Source organism: Chanos chanos, chromosome 8 (genome assembly GCF_902362185.1).
Source record: "Chanos chanos chromosome 8, fChaCha1.1, whole genome shotgun sequence".
NCBI lineage: Eukaryota > Metazoa > Chordata > Actinopteri > Gonorynchiformes > Chanidae > Chanos > Chanos chanos.
In genome coordinates this window covers 11,866,031-11,887,715 of record NC_044502.1, presented here as the reverse complement: position 1 = coordinate 11,887,715, position 21,685 = coordinate 11,866,031, and the positions used below count along the sequence as shown (strand labels likewise).

Genomic DNA, 21,685 nt, shown 5'->3' with positions numbered 1-21,685 from the left:
CAACTCGGGAACGAACACGCAACTCCCAAAGTAAAACCAAAGACCGGATCAAAGAAACGAGGAATCACGAGTCAAACAGAAAAAAAAAAAAAAAAAGGAAGTCCGCTCAGGAATCCGGGCATTTCCCAAAGATGCTCTCTGCTCTGTTCACGTCGTAATGACGTCCGAGGTGCTTTTATTTTTCTTTTTCAGTGCAGAGACTTAAAAGCTATGTTCAGTGTCTTTTTTTGAAGGTTGGGAATACTTGAAGAGTAACTGCTGTGTTTGTTGTAACTGAATAAAACAGAAAGTTTGGACAAAGCAAGAAGGAGCTGAATGAATATAATACCACTGTCACGCCCTGGTCCTCTCTTTCCCCATCAGGTGGCTTGCTGATAAGATCTGCACTTCCTGGTTTCCCTGAGTTAACCATCTTAGCCAATTGTTAGTTATACCTGGTTCAGCTAATCTAGTCCTGTTCTGATTGGTATAAATACTTCGGCTTTTCCCTTGTTTCTTTGTGTGGAACTGTCAACGCCTGAGTTGTATTGTCTTGCGTTGGTTATCTGTTTGTCTGTCTGTCTGTCTGTCTGCCTGCCTGAAGCCGGAATCTGTATTCTTGTAAGTTCCTGAAGTCTTCTTTGTTTGACTTAATGTTGACTTAATTGACTTTAACGGTTGACTTAAATAAAACAGAAACTGACCTGCACATGCATCCAGTTTCTCTAACCAAATGTGACAACTACAAAGTGGTGAAAAGCTGATCCTCTCTAAATCAAAAGTATCTTCCCCAGAGTTTTGCTTCTTTGTGGACATTAGAGACCTTCAGACAAAATCTGATCATAAAAACTTTGGTTTGTTTAGATATGCCCTAAAAACTTCTTCAATTTCACAGTGATGTATTTATTGAGACAAATTACTGCGATACATCGGTCTCTTGGTGTAGTGTAGTCCTATCAACTTCTACGTGTCTTTTAAGTTTAAAACTTGAACAAACCATGTGTTAGGGCTACACTACAGTAATCCCAGTCCTATCAATTTCTCTGTCTCTTTAAAAGTCTAAAATTTGAACAAACCATACGTTAGGACTGGGATCATAAACAACAAGCAGGACTGGACCCGGTGAACCAAAAAAACCCCAAAAAACCACAATACCCTGTCCAAGGGGAAATAAATAAATAAATAAATAAATAAATAAAACCCTCTGCAGATATCGTATCTCAGTGCCCTAGCCATGGGCAAAGCAAATGAAGAAACGCTGCAGCAGTAGTGCTGTAAGTTCAGTATCAGCAGTGAGGGAGTGAGAGAGGGAGAGAGAGAGAGAGAGAGAGGGAAAACTGTGGGTGCTCTAATTCATTAGTGGCTTGTGCTGTACTGAACTGTGGCAGGACGCTGTAGAGTAGAGAGGGGAGTCTTAAACGGGAGATGAGAGGTTTCGCGGGGACCGAGGACACTGTCGATGTCAGCAAGCGAGGGGGAAAAAAAAAGAAAAGAGGACAGTGGAGAGGGATCTGGTGGCGGTTATTACCTTCTTAACTTATGACTTACTTCTCTCTGTCATTCCTTTCCACAGCTCTAAACCTAAGGGAGCAATCCTCCTTTAATTGCATTTGCACAATACAAACAGCTCCAGGTCTGTCAGTGGGGTTCTGCACTGCACTGCTTTGAGTGCGTCTATGACTGAGTGTTTGAGATAAAGGATGCAGAGAAGGTCTGTGTGCATACGCATACAGATAAATGCATGTTGAACAAACTGCATAAAGTGGGACACATTAAAAATGTACCCATATACCAGATATGAAAGTAAATTCACATGACAATCGAAAAGACAGAATTAAAACAGAACTGAATAAATAAATAAATAAATAAATAAATAAAAAGAAGCCGTAGAATGACCTTATACGCAATGCTGTTGAGGACCTTCATGGCCAAATCAGAAACTTCCGGAAAAGGATCTGCCGCCAAGTGTAACAGCACTCTCCAGATCTGTGTGTACACGCTGTTGAAGGACACACCTGCAAATGAGAAAACCCACAAGAGATCTTAGCAAACACAAGACAGGGAGAAAACATGGCAGAAAGCAGTCAAACAACACTTGATGGACGGTTGAGCAAAGCACTTTGACTCAACCACCGTTCCCCTGAAGAAGAATCCACCTGTTACGCTCATTCAACATCTGTTTTCATTTTCCTCTTACTGCCACACTACTGCGAGAGAGAGAGAGAGAGAGAGAGAGAGAGAGTGTGAGAGGGAGAGAGCAAGAGGGAGAGAGAACAGCCTCAGCAGAAGCAACAAAACCAACCATAAGGAATATGGGGGGTAAGGAGAGATGTAAGTCGTGTCAACAGATTTTCATTGAAATAATGATAAAACACAGGATGGCCAGTCATACTCATATTCATATGCCGAGCGCTCTGAGAAAACAGACGAAGCACAGCGGAGAGAGGGAGAGAGAGAGAGAGGGGGAGAGAGAGAGAGAGAGAGAAAGAGAGAGAGAGAGAGAGAGAGAGAGGGCGACAGACGAGAGATGAATGAAGTGTTGTGATTTATTGTCCATTAGATGGCGTGGTGCTTGTTATCATTACGTTACATGAACATGAAAGGAAATCATTACAGTTCTCACTGTGTCAATCCAGCTGGGACAACAGCCTGAAATCAGTTTGACATTTTCTCTCTCTCTCTCTCCTGCGAGAGCCTTATCACTCGGAGACGACGTTAAGATTCTTTTTTTTTTTTTCTTTCTCCCGCTTTTGCAGTTTCTCGCTCTCTCTCTCTCTCGTCTCCTGTGAGAAGTCAATACTCGTTTCAATCCATCCCCTCCTGACAAAACTCAATGGCTGGATCATCCAGCACAAAGAGCTCAGTTACTCTTGATGAGAATCTGTACCTTTGTACCTTTATTTTGAGGGGAGTATCTTTCCACAACTGTCAACACTGGCATGTTGCCTGCAACCACCCTTTGTAAGAAAACTGGCTGTATCAGTGATTAACAGTGTGTGTTCCCTCCTGCAGTGCAGGTAGAGAAAGTGTGTGTGTGTGTGTGTGTGTTAGAAAGAGAGACAGAGAAGCAGTGACAGAGTGTGTGTGTGTGTGTGTGTTTGAAGAGAGGCATTTCAGAATGGTAAACACTGAGGCATTGGCATTCCTACCGCATCTCCTGTCTTAACATACGCTCAATCCAAAGAGCTACTTGAACCGTGTCTCTGGGGACCCCCGCCCCCAAACACACACACACACTCCACCACCTACTTCTCTTCCCTTTTTATTTCCACATACTCCCTGTCTCTCCCCCCACACACATCACACTTGGTAAAGAGAAAAAAAAAAAAAAGAAGAAGAAGAAGAAAAAAAAAAAAATGCAAGCTGCAGAGAAGAGAGGAAATGCTGAGAGTTAAAAAGCCAACGATGGCTGACCCCAAAACCCCTGAGAGGATGTTCTGAGAAAACACAAAGAGGAATTACAGGAGACCGACGTTAAGAGGGCGGGGCGTGAGGGCGTAATGGCACCGATAAACTGGTGTTCTGCTGGATGGTTTAAATAGGGCTGTAATTCTAATTTAGATGGATTCATTAAATATGCAGGGCGAGTTTCTGCAGTGGCGTGAGGAAGACTTTGTGAAGTGCAGTAATAAATGTTTCCACTAGGTGGTTATAACATTCCAGCGCCGAAATGACACTATATTTGTGAGAATGAGTATGTGAGAATTCTTCGTTATTGGAAATGAATTCATTACGGTCTGAAACTACGCGTATGACAGTTATTTTACCATATGCTGAAACGGTGAGGCAAAGCTGAGGGAGACAAGGGGAATGATACACTGGATGACTGACAGAAAGTGGTATTGCGCGAGGCAGTTTGAGTTTTTACATTTGGTTGTCTTCACACTATGTTCCCTCACTCTAAATATAAAATTCAGTGCTAACTCTGAAGTGTTTTTCTGAGTCACCACCACAGGGCCCACTCTGTGGCGTCCATTTTAGATTTCCACTTCAGCGCCGGGTCCGAAATGTCCACTCGAAACGTCCATTTTGGATCTTGACCTCCAGCGTCCACGACGTATGGCTGTTTCCGTGCTTGACGTGAAGTGTGTGCTACGTAAGACCCACTTCAGTTCTTAATCTCTGACTTCGGCGCTGTCGGGTCCCGTAAGCATCCCGCTTCAGGGTCCCCTCTGCAGCGTTAAGTCTACACGACTGACACTAACACACTCAGAGGGGTTAACTGGTGTGAACAGGTTGGGAAAGTATCATAGACCCACACCGCTCCTCTGCCTCTCTGTATGCAGGGCACAGTTTCTCTACAGAAGGTTACATAAGGACTACCGGGACACAAGACGCGGAAAAAGGCACGAGAGAGCGAAAGAGATGGACAAAGAAGGCGGAGACAGAGCACTGAGTAAATGTCACGATCGGCTGAGGGGAGGTCAAGAGGGAGCCTTGACGAGAGGGTTGGTTAGGGTGACTTCTATATCCAGTCTGTATCTACATCCAGAGGTTTAGAGGAGAGTTAAAAGTATGCAGTGCCATCTCTTACTCTTCGACTCAGAACTGAGCTGAATTTCAATGCGAAGAGATTATTTACATCGTATCTATTTTACCGGTTGAACATCTCTGCACTGTCTGTAAAAAAAAAAAAAAAACAGTTTTACCCAGCACTGTTGAGGGGCCGCTGCACAACTATGACCGATGAGATACAGTACGCCGTAGTGAATTTTTTTTTCAAACGCTCATCCAAGGCAATAAAAGGACAATGCGGTGGAGTCAACTTGGCGAATCACAAATGCACAGCGGTGCAAGGTAAAAAAAAAAAACAAAAAAAAAACAGGCCAAAGGCACTGACACAGAGAAAGGTGAGCCAGTACCTTACGGGGGCAAAATATTAATGTCGGTGTAGTCCTCACCGTGCTGAGAGCGGGAGTATACGCTTCAACACAGCTGCCTCTGCACGTCAGGTAGGCGTGACGATATGTCTTGCTAAATAAAACGCTTCACTCTGCTCTAGCCGGGCGCACTCTCTCTACAGCAGGCGGGGTCGTTTATAAACTTTATTTCCCTCACCAGTCCCCAGCTGTAGGATGTTAGAATGGGCTAGAATGACATATAGCGTTGGTAGGGTTGCTAGGCTTGGACTTCTGCCTTGTTGTACACCTCTACTTGTGTGGTACATACTTCTGAACACCCACTTTTATTTAATTAGTTAGTTAGCAATAGTTAGTTGGTTAATGACCGTCTAGGGCTAATGTTCTAGATTCTGACTCACAGTTAACAACTTCATAAGTCACACTGGTATACAGTTTAAAATGAAATCAAAAAAGGATGAATTAAGTGCAAGAAGTCATGTTTTGGTGGAAAAGAAAAAAAAAGTAGGGAGCATTTCTGTGACTTGAAACGAAGTGCTCCAAACCGCAATTCTCATGGCAACAGTGTTTTTTGTACGACTGGATTGCAACAAGAAGCACTCTGAGTATCTCAGAAACTCTCGGTATTTCAGTCGAACCCTCTCAACAAAGCTGATGTATCTGAAGAGTTTTCAAAGCAGGCACAAATTCCTAACTGAATAAAGTCTGGAGGAGGAGGTGAGAAGATCCTGTTTCTAAACTCTCAGTTATTATTAAATCAAATATCTATAGTACATAAGTGCTTATTGGTGCTGGTCTCCACAGAGGAGAATAAATGCGGTTAGATAGTTTATTATAACCTATGGGCAACTAGCTGGATGTTATAATTCTGAATAACGGTTTGCTGTAATATCAGTGGGGCTTCAGCGTCTTTGTACGGTACGGTGCTCTTCTGCGATCAGACACGGAAGGACGGGGTTGAGCGAGGTAACAGAAGCAAAGCATGCTGGGTGTTTGTAAAATGGAGTGTGTGTTTCCACAGATGCAATTAGAGTGTGAGGATTCCCTGTGACCCACCAGGGGCAGTGAGAAAAAGGCTTTCCAGCGCACACGCTCGAACACACACACACACACACACACACACACACACACGGCCCTTGTCAGAACAGATTGAGGGCCCTGCCAATCACTGCGCCAAATAGGAAACAACACTCAGGGAGCTAACGGAGTGTACACGGAAAAACACTCTTTTCCTGAGGGACCTAGCATTTCTCAGTCCTTTAAAGCACTCTCTTGATCTCCTCAGTCATTTATATCACTTTCTCCCTCTTTTTCTCCCCCCCTTTTACTCTCCACAGCCTTTCTGCTTTGCTCTTTTACTTCCTCCTTTTCTCTACCAATCTTTACCCCAGAGCAGTTTGAAGACTAGTCATCAGAACAACTAAACTTACAGTCTCACTCTGATTTTCTTAACTTCTAATCTGCAGCTAATTTAGGTTTGAGAAAAAAACCCAGAAACACGTATGTTTTGTTAAAAAGCAATGGGCCGGCTGAGGGCCGAGTGTGGTTGATGGATATCATTTGAGTTGATAAAGATGTTGTGAGAGGTGAAACACACTCACCGATGAGAGAGTTGAGGGAGGAATAGGAACTGACTCTCCTCATTTTGTCAATAGTCTCAAAGGACAAGATGTACTCGTCGTTGTCGGGGCTGCCCAGGGTACTACTAGCGCTGCTGCTGGTGCTCAGGTTACCGGGGGAGAAAGCCGCCGGGCCGCCTGCTCACACACACACACACACACACATAAGAATATACACACGCACACACAAGGGATGAAAACCATATCCCACAGTCCATAAAAGTCAAAAGATTAACCACTTGCTTTGGCAGCGGGTCTTATTAAGCGAACTGATTGAGATTCATAGCATTATTAGAAGAATTCCAATATTGCTCCGTATTTCTCTAATGGCTGTCATACATCCTCGAGACTGCGCTCATATAGGAAATTTCGGCACCAGGCTGCTTTGCCAGAGCTTTCGCAGATGTCACGGGCGTGCTAGACCGAACAGACTCAACAGACCCTGCCCAAATGAACTCAAACGCCAACACGCGAGACAAGTACGACAAAAAAGCCAAAGCGCGAGGCCTCTGGCGTCTCACCTTCCTCGTTGAGGTTGAGATTCTGGAGGCTCTTGTTGAGGTTGCGTGCGGTGGTGGCAGCGCGGATGTTGGTGTAGGAGTTGACGGAGCGCAGGCGTGGGATGGCTGGGCTGTCCTTCCCCGGGGTCAGATTACCTGGTTCTGGTTCGCACGAACGGGGTTGTTGGGAACGTTTGGGGAGATTCCGAGTTGTTTCCGAGACAATTCCGACGTACGCCGAGGGGTGAAATATTCATCACAAAACATTCATTACACACCGTAAGCCTCGGCAAACGGCAGGCTTTTTTCTTTTTTTTCTTTTTGCAGCAGCGTAAACAGTTTTTGATGCAAAGCTTAGAGAGTATTACGCAGTGATCAAACATGTTTACCTTAGGAGTACGGGATGCAATTACTATTCTCGCAGTGTTTATGTGATATCGACGTCTTTCACTTTACAAAAACTATTACTCTCTTTAATGCACAACACAATGTAGCAATCAACAAATCAATGCCTTTATCTAGACAGGTACATAATGAAAGTGCACCCGACTGACAAGATAAAAGAACAGGAAGGCCAGAGCAAAATGTTACGACATTATTTTAAGAGTCTAATCAGACCATTTTAAAGAGCTAATATTGTATTCTCTTATGAATCTGCCAAGGTTTTACTTAAAGGTTAACTAATAAAAAGTCTCGACTGGAGATCAATGAACACATAAATGGCCTCCTTCACAGTGAAAGAAAATGTCTTTGTCCAAAAAAAAAAAAAAAAAAAGAGAGAGAGACTGAACTCTGGTGTTTCATCATTCGGTTTGTGTGAACACATAAAAGGGGGGCCTGATAAATTTCACTGTACAAAAGCAGCTAGAACTGGTCTAACTGTCATTGAGACAGGATGAGAAAAGAGGAATATGAGAGAGAGAGAGAGAGAGAGAGAGAGAGAGAGAGAGAGAGAGAGGGGGGTGGCGGCATACCTGTTGTGTTGGCAGGTGAGGGGACAGCATAGTTTTTCTCCTCCTCCATGAACTGCAGTGCCACGGTACAGAAGTTGCTCTCATACTGCACCACCAGATGACTTAATGCCACCACCAGCTCCTGCAATTACAGAGAAAAATCAACATCAGAACAATCAGAACCAACAGCTCCTACAATTACAGAGACACATCAACATCAGACAAATCAGAACTAACAGCTCCTACAATTACAGAGAAACATCAAACCAATCAGAACTAACAGCTCCTACAATTACAGAGACACATCAACATCAGACCAATCAGAACTAACAGCTCCTACAATTACAGAGACACATCAAACCAATCAGAACTAACAGCTCCTACAATTACAGAGACACATCAACATCAAACCAATCAGAACCAACAGCTCCTACAATTACAGAGACACATCAACATCAGACCAATAAGAACCAACAGCTCCTACAATTACAGAGACACATCAAACCAATCAGAACTAACAGCTCCTACAATTACAGAGACACATCAACATCAGACCAATCAGAACCAACAGCTCCTACAATTACAGAGACACATCAACATCAGACAAATCAGAACTAACAGCTCCTACAATTACAGAGAAACATCAAACCAATCAGAACTAACAGCTCCTACAATTACAGAGACACATCAACATCAGACCAATCAGAACTAACAGCTCCTACAATTACAGAGAAACATCAACATCAGACCAATTAGAACCAACAGCTCCTACAATTACAGAGACACGTCAGAACTAACAGCTCCTACAATTACACAGAAACATCAACATCAGACCAATCAGAACTAACAGCTCCTACAATTAGAGAGAAACATCAACATCAGACCAATCAGAACTAACAGCTCCTACAATTACAGAGAAAGATCAACATCAACATCAGACCAATCGGAACCAACAGCTCCTACAATTACAGAGAAACATCAACATCAGACCAATCAGAACTAACAGCTCCTACAATTACAGAGAAAGATCAAGATCAGACCATTTGAACCACCAGCTCCCCTGCTGCATGATGCGATGAGGTTCATCAGACAGAGCCAGAGTCTAGATCAGACCCATAACCAGCCAGGACATAACCAGAGTCTGTTGGTCGGAGCTGGTCGGCCACTCACCTTCCTGACCACAGGGCTGCCGTCATTGATGAGCTGGGCGAGCATCATGGCCACGTTGTGATCGATGGTGGTTGAGTGGTCGGTATGTTCAGCAGAGTTCCCCACAAACGTACCCAAGGCAAAGACTGCCGCACAGCGAACCTGCCACGCAAAGGACAACAACTCAAACACACACACACTCTAATCACACAATAAACACGTGATTGCGTCATCATGTACCGCACAATGTTATAAGAACTCGGCAGGGGAAAAGAAATTCATATTTCTGATGTGGTCTGATGCAAGACCAGATCAGAAACATGAATTATGAAACAGTAAAATACTGTTTGAATTCCTTTGACGTCAGCGTAAAAAATATGATTTATTGTGAGGACGTTTTTTTTCTCCAGAGACAGCGCAAAAGCTGAAAAGGGAGGTTGAAGGTGACAAAAGGTGAAGCTGGGGTAACCGAGGAATTTGGTTGGTTTTGGCGGTTACCTCGGGGATGGGGTCGGACAGGAGGCTGTAGAGTTTCTCGTGGGCGCTGTCTCGGACTCCGCACCAGCGGGCCGAGTCAAAGTTCTGCCAGATTCGGCCCAGGCATATCGCTACCCACTGTCTCAGGAGAGGATGAGGATCGTTCAGCTGCTCCAGACAGATCGCAATCAGATTTCCCTGTAGACATGCCTCCTGATGAAGGTGAGAAAAAGACAAATAAAAAGAGAAAGAGAGAGAAAGAGAGTGAGTAGGAGGTGAAGTGGCCACAAAAGAAGAGAAAGAATCTAACCTTCAGTATCAAATAGTAACCTGAAGCAACCTGCAGAACAAACAGTAGCTACTAATGCTTATAACAAGCCACATTCCAAACCCCTGAGTACGCTAACTATCTGAAGGCGTGTGTTCAAACAAAGTATCATTTAATCATTGATTTATGGATGTATAATGTGCATTTAATGGGTACATAAATGATATTTAATGTATTTGTACCTTCTAGTGCATCAGCGGGATTGTAATCACAGACGACCAACCAATCAGCTATGACTAAGCCATTCACAGTAAGTCACTGTTAATGTAGGTATCCTTTATTCACTGCTCTAATGGAACTTCAAGCCCTTATTGAACAACCCTCTTATTTACCTACAACCGCAGGCTATGACAAAACCGGGGTTATTGCAATAATATATAGTCATTTATCCAGTTCAGATAAGAAGTCAATGCATATACGCCTGATGTGGTAAAACGGAGGGTCATTATGGAAGCAGGAACATTTTGTAGAGTGAAAGCTTATCAAACTGTAGAACAGCTACACCACAACGGCCGCAGCGTTCAGCTGCAAGCCCATTGGCTATCGGGAGTCCTTCAAAGCAGAAACAAAAGATGGTTGCCAAAGGAAACTGCGGTTGCATAAATAATCGTAGGAAGGAAAGAGAGCCAAGTGAGTTTTCTCTGCAATGTTCTCTCTCATCTATAATTCAGCGCTAATCAAACGCAGGCACGACGCAGGGTAAACAGTAATGAGGGAGAATTAGTTAGGCGGGCGATATCTGACAGCGCCGATCTGTGGGTTGATGGATACTGCAGGAAACAGAGGGTGTCATATGGGAAAATAACGGATCGGTGGGCGGGTACAGAGGGGCCCCGCTCTCCAATTCTCCATTCTGCACGGTCACTGGGAGTGTGACATTTTGTCACGGGTCGCTGGAAAACAGAGTGAAGGACAGGAGACAAGGCGGAGAAACTGCTTTTCTTTCGGAGTGTTTCCACTGTCAGCGTTCTAAGACGTCGAGGCTCGACAAGGCTTTTCTCTAAAGATGTGGTCGTTCGTAGTTAAACGAAAAAAAAAAGGGTGGATTTCTTTGTCATCGCTCCTTCTCTCCGTCCGTCCGTTCTTTGGCTCTCACCTGTCCTGTGTTGTAGTTGTTGACAATCACAGCTAGGATGAAGCAAGCCATGGTCCGATGCTCTGCCTGAAAGAGACGCTCGGTTCAGTGAATCGGGAATCACGAACACGCGATTCACAAAACAGTGAATCATTTTTGCTAAAGTGGAACATAACATAACTTATCATCACCTCAACTAACACATGACTCATCTTAAATCACATGACTCTTGTGTGACTCACGAATGACTAACAACAAACCGACAAAGTTCAGGGATAGTAATAATTCTACAGATCATATCGTGATATTAATTTCTCGTCGGATTCATACTCACAGGCATGTAGGGGTCGGCCAGAACAGATAGAAAATATTTGTGACCGTTGTCCTTTACCAGATCTGCTTGGCATGACTAAAGCAGGAGAGAGATAGAAGGAGAAAAAGAAAAAACAGGGGGAGGGAGGGATACATAGAGTGAGAAAAAACAAAGCCAACAGCACTTTAACTGCTGACACCTTTTAGCTACAATATTTCCCCATAATTCTGAATTGGCAAATTCAGCTTTTTTTCCCCCCTCGTTGCCGCTATTACTTGAAATGTGGACAAATGCGGCAAGTATAAACGACGAGAGCTTTTTTAAGTGGCTCTTACCCAGTGGCCGCAAAACAGCTTTATTGCTTTGTTTTCACAGGCTACTGCAACCTGAAGTTAAAACGCTCTGTCGAGCCTATCGCTTTCCGCATCTCCACAACAACATCAGTGCTTCAGCTGGAGTGTATGCCGGCCAAAAAAAAAAAAAATCAAACCGCTTCTCATCTTGCAATCACTTACAATACAAGCTCTATTGAGCTCTCAAAAAGAGAGAGAGAGAGAGAGAGTGAGTGAGAGCACAAGTGAGAGAGAAAGAGAGAGAGAGAGACAGAGAGAGAGAGATGAGTGTCACTTTACAGAGCACAAGGGAGGTCGGTGAGAGGGAAAATGTAATTAATCTTGTCGTTTGAATCGTCCATAGCTCGGGGGACAGTTTGTGGGTGCCCGGCCGACACCCCATGTTGACTCACGTTGAATACTGATCACTTTGCTTTTTACCCTCTTCTCATTATGTTGAGTCAGTATCAGAGCCAGACAAACAGGGAGCGCAACGGAGGTTAAAAAAACGTTGCTTAAACATTACGTGAACATAGTTCTGATATTATTTGAGTGTTACATGAACGTTACTGGGAGGTTTATCTAAATGTGCATTGAATGCTCTCAGATACCATACAGAGAGGGGTTTTTTTTTTTTGAAAACTTCAAAGGCAACAAAGCACAAAGAAAGTGTTTATCTACATGGCTGATTCAGACGCTGATACCGCCTTGAAAAGAGGTCTCTCGGGATGCAGCCGCAAACCACAAAGACTCGTGTTCGCAAATGTTTGGTAAACACGCAAGTGCATGCACCCACACAAACAGCCAGATCAACGCCAACACTTCATAGGAACATCTTTTTCTTCTTTCTTTTCTTCTCTTTTCTTTTTTAGATATTTTATATAAAGCTAAAACGATGACTTAATCTATGTGTCAGTTCTCGCAAAAATACAGTTAATATAGGATAGGAAGATAGATTGGAGATATAATTAAGCAACTTCAGCAGCTTTTTTTTGACCAAAAGCTTGCAGGTTCAAATCCCACGTGAGGCGAGAAACGCTTTTTATTTTTATTTTTCCTCCCTCGTCTGCACTTCACAAAACTCACGACATTCACTCTCGCATTCTTTCAATTCGACGCCGAGAGGACAATCCTGTCCATTTTCTACCGACATGGCCTTCATCTATAGAACCTTTAAGCTTCTGCACATTGAGTTGTGTGTGTGTGTGGCAAATGATAAAAGTCACTTTGCTCCAGATGAAAAAAAAAGAAAAAAAAAGAGGCAAAAAAAAAAAAGAAGAGTCAGAAATAAAACGCATCGGTTGGTGAGTGAACAGCCGTCTCCCGCGTGGCATGACGGTTTTCGTCTGTCATGCAAGGAATGTTTGTCTGTACACAGAGTTCCTTAGTACAGCAAAAAAAAAAAAGTCCTTCATTTTCACTTCTGTCCTCTCTTTCAGCCTTTATTCTTCCATCTGCTCTATTAACCGCTTCTCATGGCATCAAACAACTATGCCTTTCTGCCTCTCGACATCTCAATGTCCCCTGGGTCGTGTGGTTAATGCTGTGTGTGTCGCGTTGTCGGTTGGATCGTGCGGTCGATGCCGCGTGTCGTGTTGGCCGTATGTTTTGTAATGTTACGTGAGGGTTAGGCGGAAGTGAACTCACGCTGTCTACAGCCAGGATCTTGGCCCAGATGAAAACCAGGAGAGGCCGCAGCTCTCGAGCAGAACTCTGCAACAGCTTCAACACGTACGGGAATATACCCACTGAAAGAGCCTGGGGAAACAGACCAAAAGGAGGAGAGACAGATGGATAGATAGATAGAGAGAGAGAGAGAGAGAGAGAGAGAGAGAAGGAGGGAGGGAGGAAGAATAAAAGTAAGGACCATGACAGTAAACCAACATGCTGGCAGGTGGTTTTGAACTGTAGTCTCCATTCGCTGCAGTGACCTACTTATTTGACACTGACAGCGTTTGAATGCTGTGGCATTTGATCGTCACATAAATAATGTCCAAACGTTTTCTCACCAGACTGACAGCCCAAGGGCCCAGGTCGAGGAAACGGCCCAGCAGGTCCAGCGCCCTCAGCCTGTGCACCTGGCTCAGGAGGACCTGAAAGAGACCAGGGTTTTTACATGGTTATTGTTTCCTCTTATATCAGCCACTTGTGCCATTTTGGGACTTCCAGTGAGCATGCTGTGCAGGCCCCCACAACAGGACTTAAAAAGTACATTGGCAACAAGGTACACACACACACACACACACTACTTTGCATGCCTCAGGATGAGAGGAAAAGGAAGAGTAATATGAACAGGTGGTTCGGCTCTCACACACTCCCCATGTCCTGGCTGTGCTCCCTTACCTCTGTGTGTGTGTGTGTGTGTGTGTGTGTGTGTATGTGTATGTGTGCGTGCGGGCGTGTGTTTAGAGTTAGGTGAGCGTAAAAAGAAAAAGTATATTTCAATCTGTGGACATGCAAGAATAGCTACTGCATCGTACAAGAGTGAATGTATGGTATGGCATGAGGTATCAATTATGTAAACTTCACTGAGTTCATGTCATGTGTCATACATGTGACACTGAGTCAACAGTTTGTAAAACTTAACAAAGCGGCGATTTTGGCTTATTCCGAAAATTCCACGGAGAATATCCGGGTGTTTTAAAGCGCGGCGTGAGTTTGTGTTTATTTAAACCAGCGTGGGCATGTGCCAACACGCATTTGGCACGGGCGGGTACGGAGCCTGTGAGGGGGCCGGACGTTGGTCTTCCCGCGCGGCAGAGCCGCTCTGTTTGAGGCACCAGAACAGGAGGACTGCCCACAATACCGCCCACGCAAAAAAAAAAAGAGAAAGAAAAAAAAAAGAAAAGAAAAGAAAAGAAAAAAAAGAACACCGACCGCTCCGGCCCCGTCCGCGGTCTATAATGGGACCAACGTGTCACGTCTGATTACCGCTCCTGGCCGCACGCGCAGCGGTGGACGGTAGCGGGCCCGTGACGGGACAGCCCTGGTGAAAGAAAGGGATACCTACGGAAGAGGACGGGTGGGCGGGAGTGGGGGTGGGGGGTGGATGAAGGGGTGTGGCCGGAGAGGGGTTGGGGGCGGGGGGGAGGGGGGGTGTGCGTGTTTGTGACAGGCTCTGAATGTTCGGATTACTCAGCATACAGAAGGTGACCGCGCAGGAGACCTGAGCCTGTCTGCTGCGTGTAGGCTGGGTATAAAATCAGACAGTTTCTCCATCTGGGAAATGCGGGCCGTTCTCAGAACAGAATAAGGCGATAAAGAAGAGAAGAAGCAGACTAAGAATGTGAAGATGACAATATATGAAGAAATATACCGAACGCGTTAGGATACGAAAGAACAGCTGGCTGTACACTAACTTAAACACAGTACACAGATTGGTATGAAATCTGAGATGGGGGGAAAAAAATAAATAAAAAATAAAGTAGCAACAGAATGTGAATGCAAGCACATTCACATACACACACTCCCTCTAAATATTCTTCTGTGTGTAGCAAACAGTTTCAGAGTGAGTGAGAGAGAGAGACAGAGAGAGAGATAGGGAATATTTTGCCAGTTGGAGGGCCCAGAGAATGGTGCTGTTCCATTCAGAGACTGCATCTTCACCATGGCGATGGTGTAGTAACAGTTCAGTTCATGTTGCTCTACCTGTTTCACCAAAAGCAAGATTAAAAACAATTTTCCTCATCGCCACAGGGCAGGGGAGATCGCCCGTTCGGTCTAAACGCGTGCACTTCGGAGAGAGTGAGCGGTGAGTAACGTCTTATTTTTCTGTTATGATGCATACGTGCATATTTTAGTAAGTATTTGTAAGCTTTGTCTCTTTGTAACTGTAACTGATGTAAGGAGATGCTATCTGGAACAGACAACATTCACACACAACGAGACGCATTCATCACTGTGTACTGTGTTCTGAACAGTCTGAGAACAGCAGTTTATCCTCTTAACTTGCATTCTGTCTCTCTTTTATTTGCTTTTTACTGATCCCCGTGGACGGATACGAAGAGCTGTAGCCCGGCGTTTGCTGAATAAGGCAAAAATTAACATGCTGAACACAGACAGAGCTAACAGAGGGTAGGGTTCTTCACAAATGCCAATTTTAGCGGGGCACCGCCTGAACGTAAAAAGGAGTCAGGGCGAGCAGTATGGGACAATATTTCCCTCTGTTAAAGGGAACATAAGTGAATATAGACACTGGGACGAGGAGCATGAAAATGTAGTCTTGAACTACAAGTTTCAAACTGAGTTTTAACTGAGTGAAAACTACAGATCCCACAATGATTACCTGAAGGACAATTGGCAACTGTTCGGGAGGGTTCCTGTTCTCCACGCCCATGGTCAACCACACCTGGAAGGCTGTAAGCTGTTCTGCAAAGAATGGACTATGCTGTGAATAACAATGCAGAGAGACAGAGAGACACAGAGAGACACAGAGAGAGAGAGAGAGAGAGAGAGACACACAGAGAGAGAGAGAGAGAGAGAGAGAGTGAGAGAGAGAGAGAGAGATTAGACTTATTGCAACACATACTGTTTCTGCTGTGAAAATGTACCTTCTGATCAAGTTATTGGTCAAATTGAGCATGCAGACACAGACAAGAGTGTGAGCGATTGAGGCAACTTGTATTGATCGAAGCGTCATTACATAAGGCCTTACATAACGGATCTCTCTTTTGTTCTGAGCTCTCTTGCTGCAGGACCTGCCTGTGGAACTCTGTCATAATGTTCTCTTACTCTTTCTCTCTTTCTCTCTCTCTGTCTCTCTCTTTCCACACGTCGAGAACGGAGTTGGGACAATTTCGTGAAGGTTATTGATCGCAGGAGCTTTGAGTTTTATCATTCCATTAAATTTGGACGGAGTATTAAATTCTACGAGCGGCTGCTCTTGCTTCGAGTTGCTTGAGAAATATTAGCAGTGTGCTGAGTAAATTAATTTGCGACTCAAGGTACCCCATGTGAATCACAGTCCCCAGCAGCCAAATGTGGAGCTGAGCACTGGTAAGAGGCCGGATTCGCACTCGTTCTTAGATCTTAAATAGGGAGTGTGTGCGTGTGCGTGTGCATGTGTGTGGCTGTGTGTGTGGGTTGTTTTCATTCTGAAGTGGAAAGAACATAATTGTCAGAGATCCAGCAGGGTCAGTGAAAATTCTGTCAGAGACGAGACCCCCTCCCTTAAGTCGGACTGAAAGAGCCATTTCAAACATTCTCAGTCTAAAGCATTTTCTCTCGATTTCATTTCACCATTTTCAAACATATAAACAGCGTTCAGCTCATGTCGGCATCATATTTCGAATTCTCACATACACACACACACGCACGCGTATGCAAATTCCCTGCTTCTTTCTCTCATGGACGGGATGCAGGATGAGGGTGATTGTGTCAGAAATCCCTGCACTTATTCCCGGCGTGGTCTTCTAAAACACTCCTCACTCTGCCCATTACTGCAAAACTCCTCATATGCACACCAGGATTTCTCCTTTAACCTCAGGAGACTGAACCCTCATCGTACGAGATAAGTTGGTGCCCAGCGGTTGCGCATTCTGTGAGCAGACAGTTAGACGAGTTACATGAGGCGTTCTCCCGTTAGTGAACGTACCGGTGGGATGAGTAATCGTGAAGACGTCTTGCCCCGGAGCCCGTCTCAGTGGGGTGGGGGCAAAAAAAAAAAAAAAAAACCCTGCGCAAAGCTCGGATAGAGCAGGAGTTGTGGATTTGTTTAAAACTCATATAACTCTGGGGAAGAATTTGGTCTCATTTGTGGGTGCTGTAATTTGATAAGTTTTCAGACCCTGTGAGAAACTTTGTCGGGTACAGTCACAATGATAGATGAGTGTGGTCTTGTAAATAAATACAGCGGTAAGGAAAAGCGGAAGAAAAGTAGAAAAAGAAAAAAGAAAAACAAAACAAAACAAAACAAAAAAAACACACCAAAGGTTCTCCATGACTTCAAATAAATTCTACTTATTAGACCGGTTTTGTGCCGTGCACTCTGTATTTAAGGTGGTCCTGAACATCTCCGCTAAGTGCACTTCAAGGCAATTTTCCTGTTTAAATATTCTAGTCATCACAGCACCTTTTGCAAGGGAGCGTCCATAAATTTTAGCTTCACAACCTGCTGACTTTGATGATCCCTAGACTCAAACTGCATTCGGGTCAAAAGAGGGGCATAGCAAGTGATAGACACATTAGGATGTGAGATTCTGAAATGGGATCACGTTTTCAAGACTCTCTTGGCTTCTAATTAGACATGCAGACACCCAGCACTATGATAGTTTTAAAAAAAATCTCAAAGCAAGAGCTTTGGCAATTACAACAAATCAGAATGTACGCATCCCTAAAGGAATAGGAGCTTTTCATTCTTGATGAGTTTTTGCAACAGCATAAAACATGGACAAAGGATGGCTACCTAATTCCTTATTACTATCTAGAAACTCATACGTTGTTAGGAGTTTCTGTGGTTCTGTTAAACAACCTCTGTGTGTATGTATATGTCTGTCATTATAAACACATCACATGTGGAAAAGGATAAACAGTCAGCGTGGACTGACCCACTTAATCAAAAAATGAACTGCTGATTTCATGTGCTGTTAATACGGAGGCTCTATATCGCCATTGGCACACTCACGCCATTCACCGTACATCTCTGCACTCAACGTATAAAATCACAGTTATTAGATAGACCAGATGTAAAGTGGGATCCAAGCAACATCTAAGAGGTATGCGCATGTGTGTGCACATGTGTGTGCGCGCGCGCGTGTGTGTGTGTATGCACGCATGTACTCACTCTGAAGGCTGTGCCCTCCTCTATGATGGTAGGAAGCTGAGAGAGGCAGATATCCACAGCCAGGTCCCACGCCTGCCTATGAGAGACAAACACACACACACACACACACGCCAGAGTACAAAACCATGTTAATCCTTTACCGCAAATGTGTATTTGATCACAATATTTCTGGTAATTGTACCAGAGGCAAGAGTTATGGAACTGCTGAATCAATGTGAAAATGTCTGCATAGCAGGATTTACTACAAAAGTGGAAAATATTGCTGATAAGGATTCCAAAGCATCTCATTTGGCCATTATCACGACATTAGTAACAAGTAAAAGGCTTATATGTGTGTGTGTGTGTGTATATATATATATATATGTATATTTGTGTGTGTGTGTGTGTGTGTGTGTATATATTTAAACGATCACAGGAGCTTTTCTAATACTAAGAACATAAAGATTTACATCAGACTTTATGTTAGCATTTACTGTTTGTACATCAGGGGTTGTATGTATCTAATGTCTAAAAGCGCTGATCTACCATCAGTTTTTTGCCTTTAATACAATCACATGGACTAAGGTGAGCTGATCCTAGATCAGTCTCTTATCCTGAGACACCTGACAAACAAAAAGGCCCAGACAACTTGACGACTGCTTGTGTCTCATTTACAGAGAGGCTGCAGCGCTGAACCGTTCAGAAGCACTGCGGGAGAGATGTCATCGGGTTCAGCTGAGACGCGCGGAGCAAAACGGCGACGTTCGCATTAACCGCTGCAGAGGGCAGCGCGGCCCGCTTTGATCATCTCGCCGCGCCTCTTCCGTCTTCCATATTTAATTCATGACCTTACGTAATCCGCATCAAACTCCCCGTCCGTTAAGAGACGCTTCTCTCGGGCTAAATGGCGAGCGCGCGCGTGCACTCGGCTGCTTCCTCCGCTCACCCGGCGAAGAAAGAAAGAAAGAAACAAACAAAAAAAACCTCCGCGGTCGGCCTGGACGGATTACTGCGCGACTTTCAACCCGTGCGGACTCAAACGGCACGCTTAGGCGTCTTTTCTCCTTGGCACGCTGGCCACATTCCAATTTTCTGCAGTTGTGATATCAATAGGCTGAAATGAACAGACTTTGGAGTTCTAATGGGGTAAAAGGAATCAAGAAAGCACTCTATTAACAGTCACTCAAATGGGAGAAAAAAAAAAAAAACCAAACTTGAGACACACACAAATCGCTTCAATTTGCCTTTAAATTTTAAATGTAAATGGATGTAGTGACAGTAAATGCACACTGAAGTGCTATCAACTATTACTGTTGACTGATGACAAAGGAGGCATTTTGGAGGTATTTGGTTTGGTGTCATTCATCAAAATCATTGTCTAGACTGTCAGGCGAACAGCAGGTACCGTGTAGGTTTGTGTGCAGTCAGTGGGGTATTGGGGGGTTGGCTGGAGGGGCCTATTTGAATTTGGAGTTTTTCTTAATTCATCTCTCTCTAATGCCGAAACATAAATATTTAAGAGAGAACAGGCACATTAGAAACAAAAATCTGTTTACATCTGTGCACTATCTTAAATGAATATTATTTCTCCCTAAGCTCTCTCTTTCTTTTCCCAAAAACAATCTTTCTTATTTCATCTACGTCTCTCTCTCTCTCTCTCTCTCTAACCCACACTCGCACACCCACGTAGACCCTCTTTCTCCCCTTTATTATTCTGATACCCTTAATAACATTGAGAGAAATGTTTGCCGAGTGGAGAAAGTTCTAGAAGGGCGTTATGAGCTCATGGGCTGTGTTCTTGTTCTTTAACTGCTTCCTCTTGTAATGTGCTTCAGGAACGAACAGCCTCAGTGACTCATAAAGCATTCAAAGCCCATGGAAGAGAGGAATACATCTCTATCCAATAACCAACAACAGAGAGTTACACAGGTCTCCTGCCAGCCACAATGAGTTTTTACCATGACACTGATGAGGAAGTGCAGGATGAAAACAAACTGCAAACTTAATGCAAAATACACAGGGGCGAAGGCGGCGAGTAAAGTAGTACTCTAAATAAATGAGGAGAAGCGTTTGTTTTTTCGGCGGCGACTGTTTAGCTTGGTTAGAAATGAAATTTGGAGTTAAAGCCGCACAAGAGCCAAGAGCCCGTCTTGCTCGTTTGGACAGGCTCTGTAAAAGCCCACCGCATCCTTTCTCCAAACATGTGCGTAGCAAAACAATCACTTTGAACGTCACAGTTTTTGGCTGTCAGAGTTTTATGGACCGCCCTAACTCTCCATAAGACTCTATTCTATGCATTTGCTAAGGAACAACTGATCTTCGTCCAACAGAAATGTCTCAGTGTCTCACTGCCACGGTCACACTGTATATAAATGTATGTATGTGTACATACAAATGCAGTGCCTATGGTATATATTCTGCTAAATGCCATTACGCTGCGCAGAGGTGCGTGTTGGCGGGTTTGCATGTCTGCTTTCGCTTACCACATTGCGTGCATATACGTGGGCGGTAGTCGAGGACTGCTCACGGGTGTGCAGTTGTATGACCTCATTATCCTCTCAGCCAATAGGAAATTGCGAAACAAGCTGGCCACCAATAAGTCCTGGCGGAATAGCTTCTGAAAGAGATCTGAGCAAAAGAAGACAGAAAGCGAGAAACGAGAGAGAGAGAGAGAGAGAGAGAGAGCAGGATTAGACGGATGGTTTTGGCGTTACGGAATGTTGACAGACAAAGGTAGATGCCGGTCACAGTTCAGTCTGAGGGGCGGCCATGATATTTCATTAACGTGCTTAATTCACTTTAACGGGACAACGGTTCGCTGATCCTCGTTTTCAATAAATTCTAATAATTGTGATGCGTGAGAACAGTAGATTAAATCCTCTGCACTTTCATTATGCAGATTTTCTCCCTCTAATGCTGGCTGATTAATTAACAACAGTGCAAAGAGGGGATTTACTCAGAAGAATCAGGACGGAGCATCCACAGAGTGTAGTTCTCCCCAGTCTAATACAGCATAAAACTTCAAAGAACAACCCCCCCCCCCCCCGCCCCCCCCCATTTTTTTGTCCAAGGAAAGTCTCTGTCATTATAGAAAAGGCAAATTTGGAGATAATATATTATGTTTTGCTGATGAATTGTGTGTGATTCATAAGCAATGAACCAACATCATCAACCACTGATTAATGAGCTGTTAATCTCGGGTATTATTTTTCCCTTTCAATTTTCTTTTGCCTTTTTTTTTTTTTTTTTAAATGACTTTTCTATTTGTCAACGCGAAAAGATTATGAAGGTTGACTCAAAGACCTTTGCTCTTTGTACCATCAGTAAGAACACTGATCACT

The 21,685-nt window shown here is 44.0% G+C and overlaps 1 protein-coding gene across 1 annotated transcript in view; it reads right to left on the bottom strand.

Annotated features, from left to right (window-relative positions):
- Positions 1 to 21,685, bottom strand: part of rptor (regulatory associated protein of MTOR, complex 1) — a 105,205-nt gene that overhangs the window by 21,675 nt on the left and 61,845 nt on the right. Inside the window, exons 10-22 of the mRNA XM_030782217.1 lie at positions 20,828 to 20,972; positions 18,366 to 18,441; positions 15,870 to 15,971; positions 13,594 to 13,677; positions 13,232 to 13,342; positions 11,274 to 11,348; positions 10,961 to 11,026; positions 9,558 to 9,749; positions 9,081 to 9,221; positions 7,932 to 8,052; positions 6,979 to 7,119; positions 6,440 to 6,595; positions 1,876 to 1,994 (exon numbers count right to left, since the gene is read on the bottom strand). Of these exons, the coding sequence (XP_030638077.1) occupies positions 1,876 to 1,994; positions 6,440 to 6,595; positions 6,979 to 7,119; positions 7,932 to 8,052; positions 9,081 to 9,221; positions 9,558 to 9,749; positions 10,961 to 11,026; positions 11,274 to 11,348; positions 13,232 to 13,342; positions 13,594 to 13,677; positions 15,870 to 15,971; positions 18,366 to 18,441; positions 20,828 to 20,972 (1,529 nt within the window). The remainder of the gene's footprint in view (positions 1 to 1,875; positions 1,995 to 6,439; positions 6,596 to 6,978; positions 7,120 to 7,931; positions 8,053 to 9,080; positions 9,222 to 9,557; positions 9,750 to 10,960; positions 11,027 to 11,273; positions 11,349 to 13,231; positions 13,343 to 13,593; positions 13,678 to 15,869; positions 15,972 to 18,365; positions 18,442 to 20,827; positions 20,973 to 21,685) is intronic.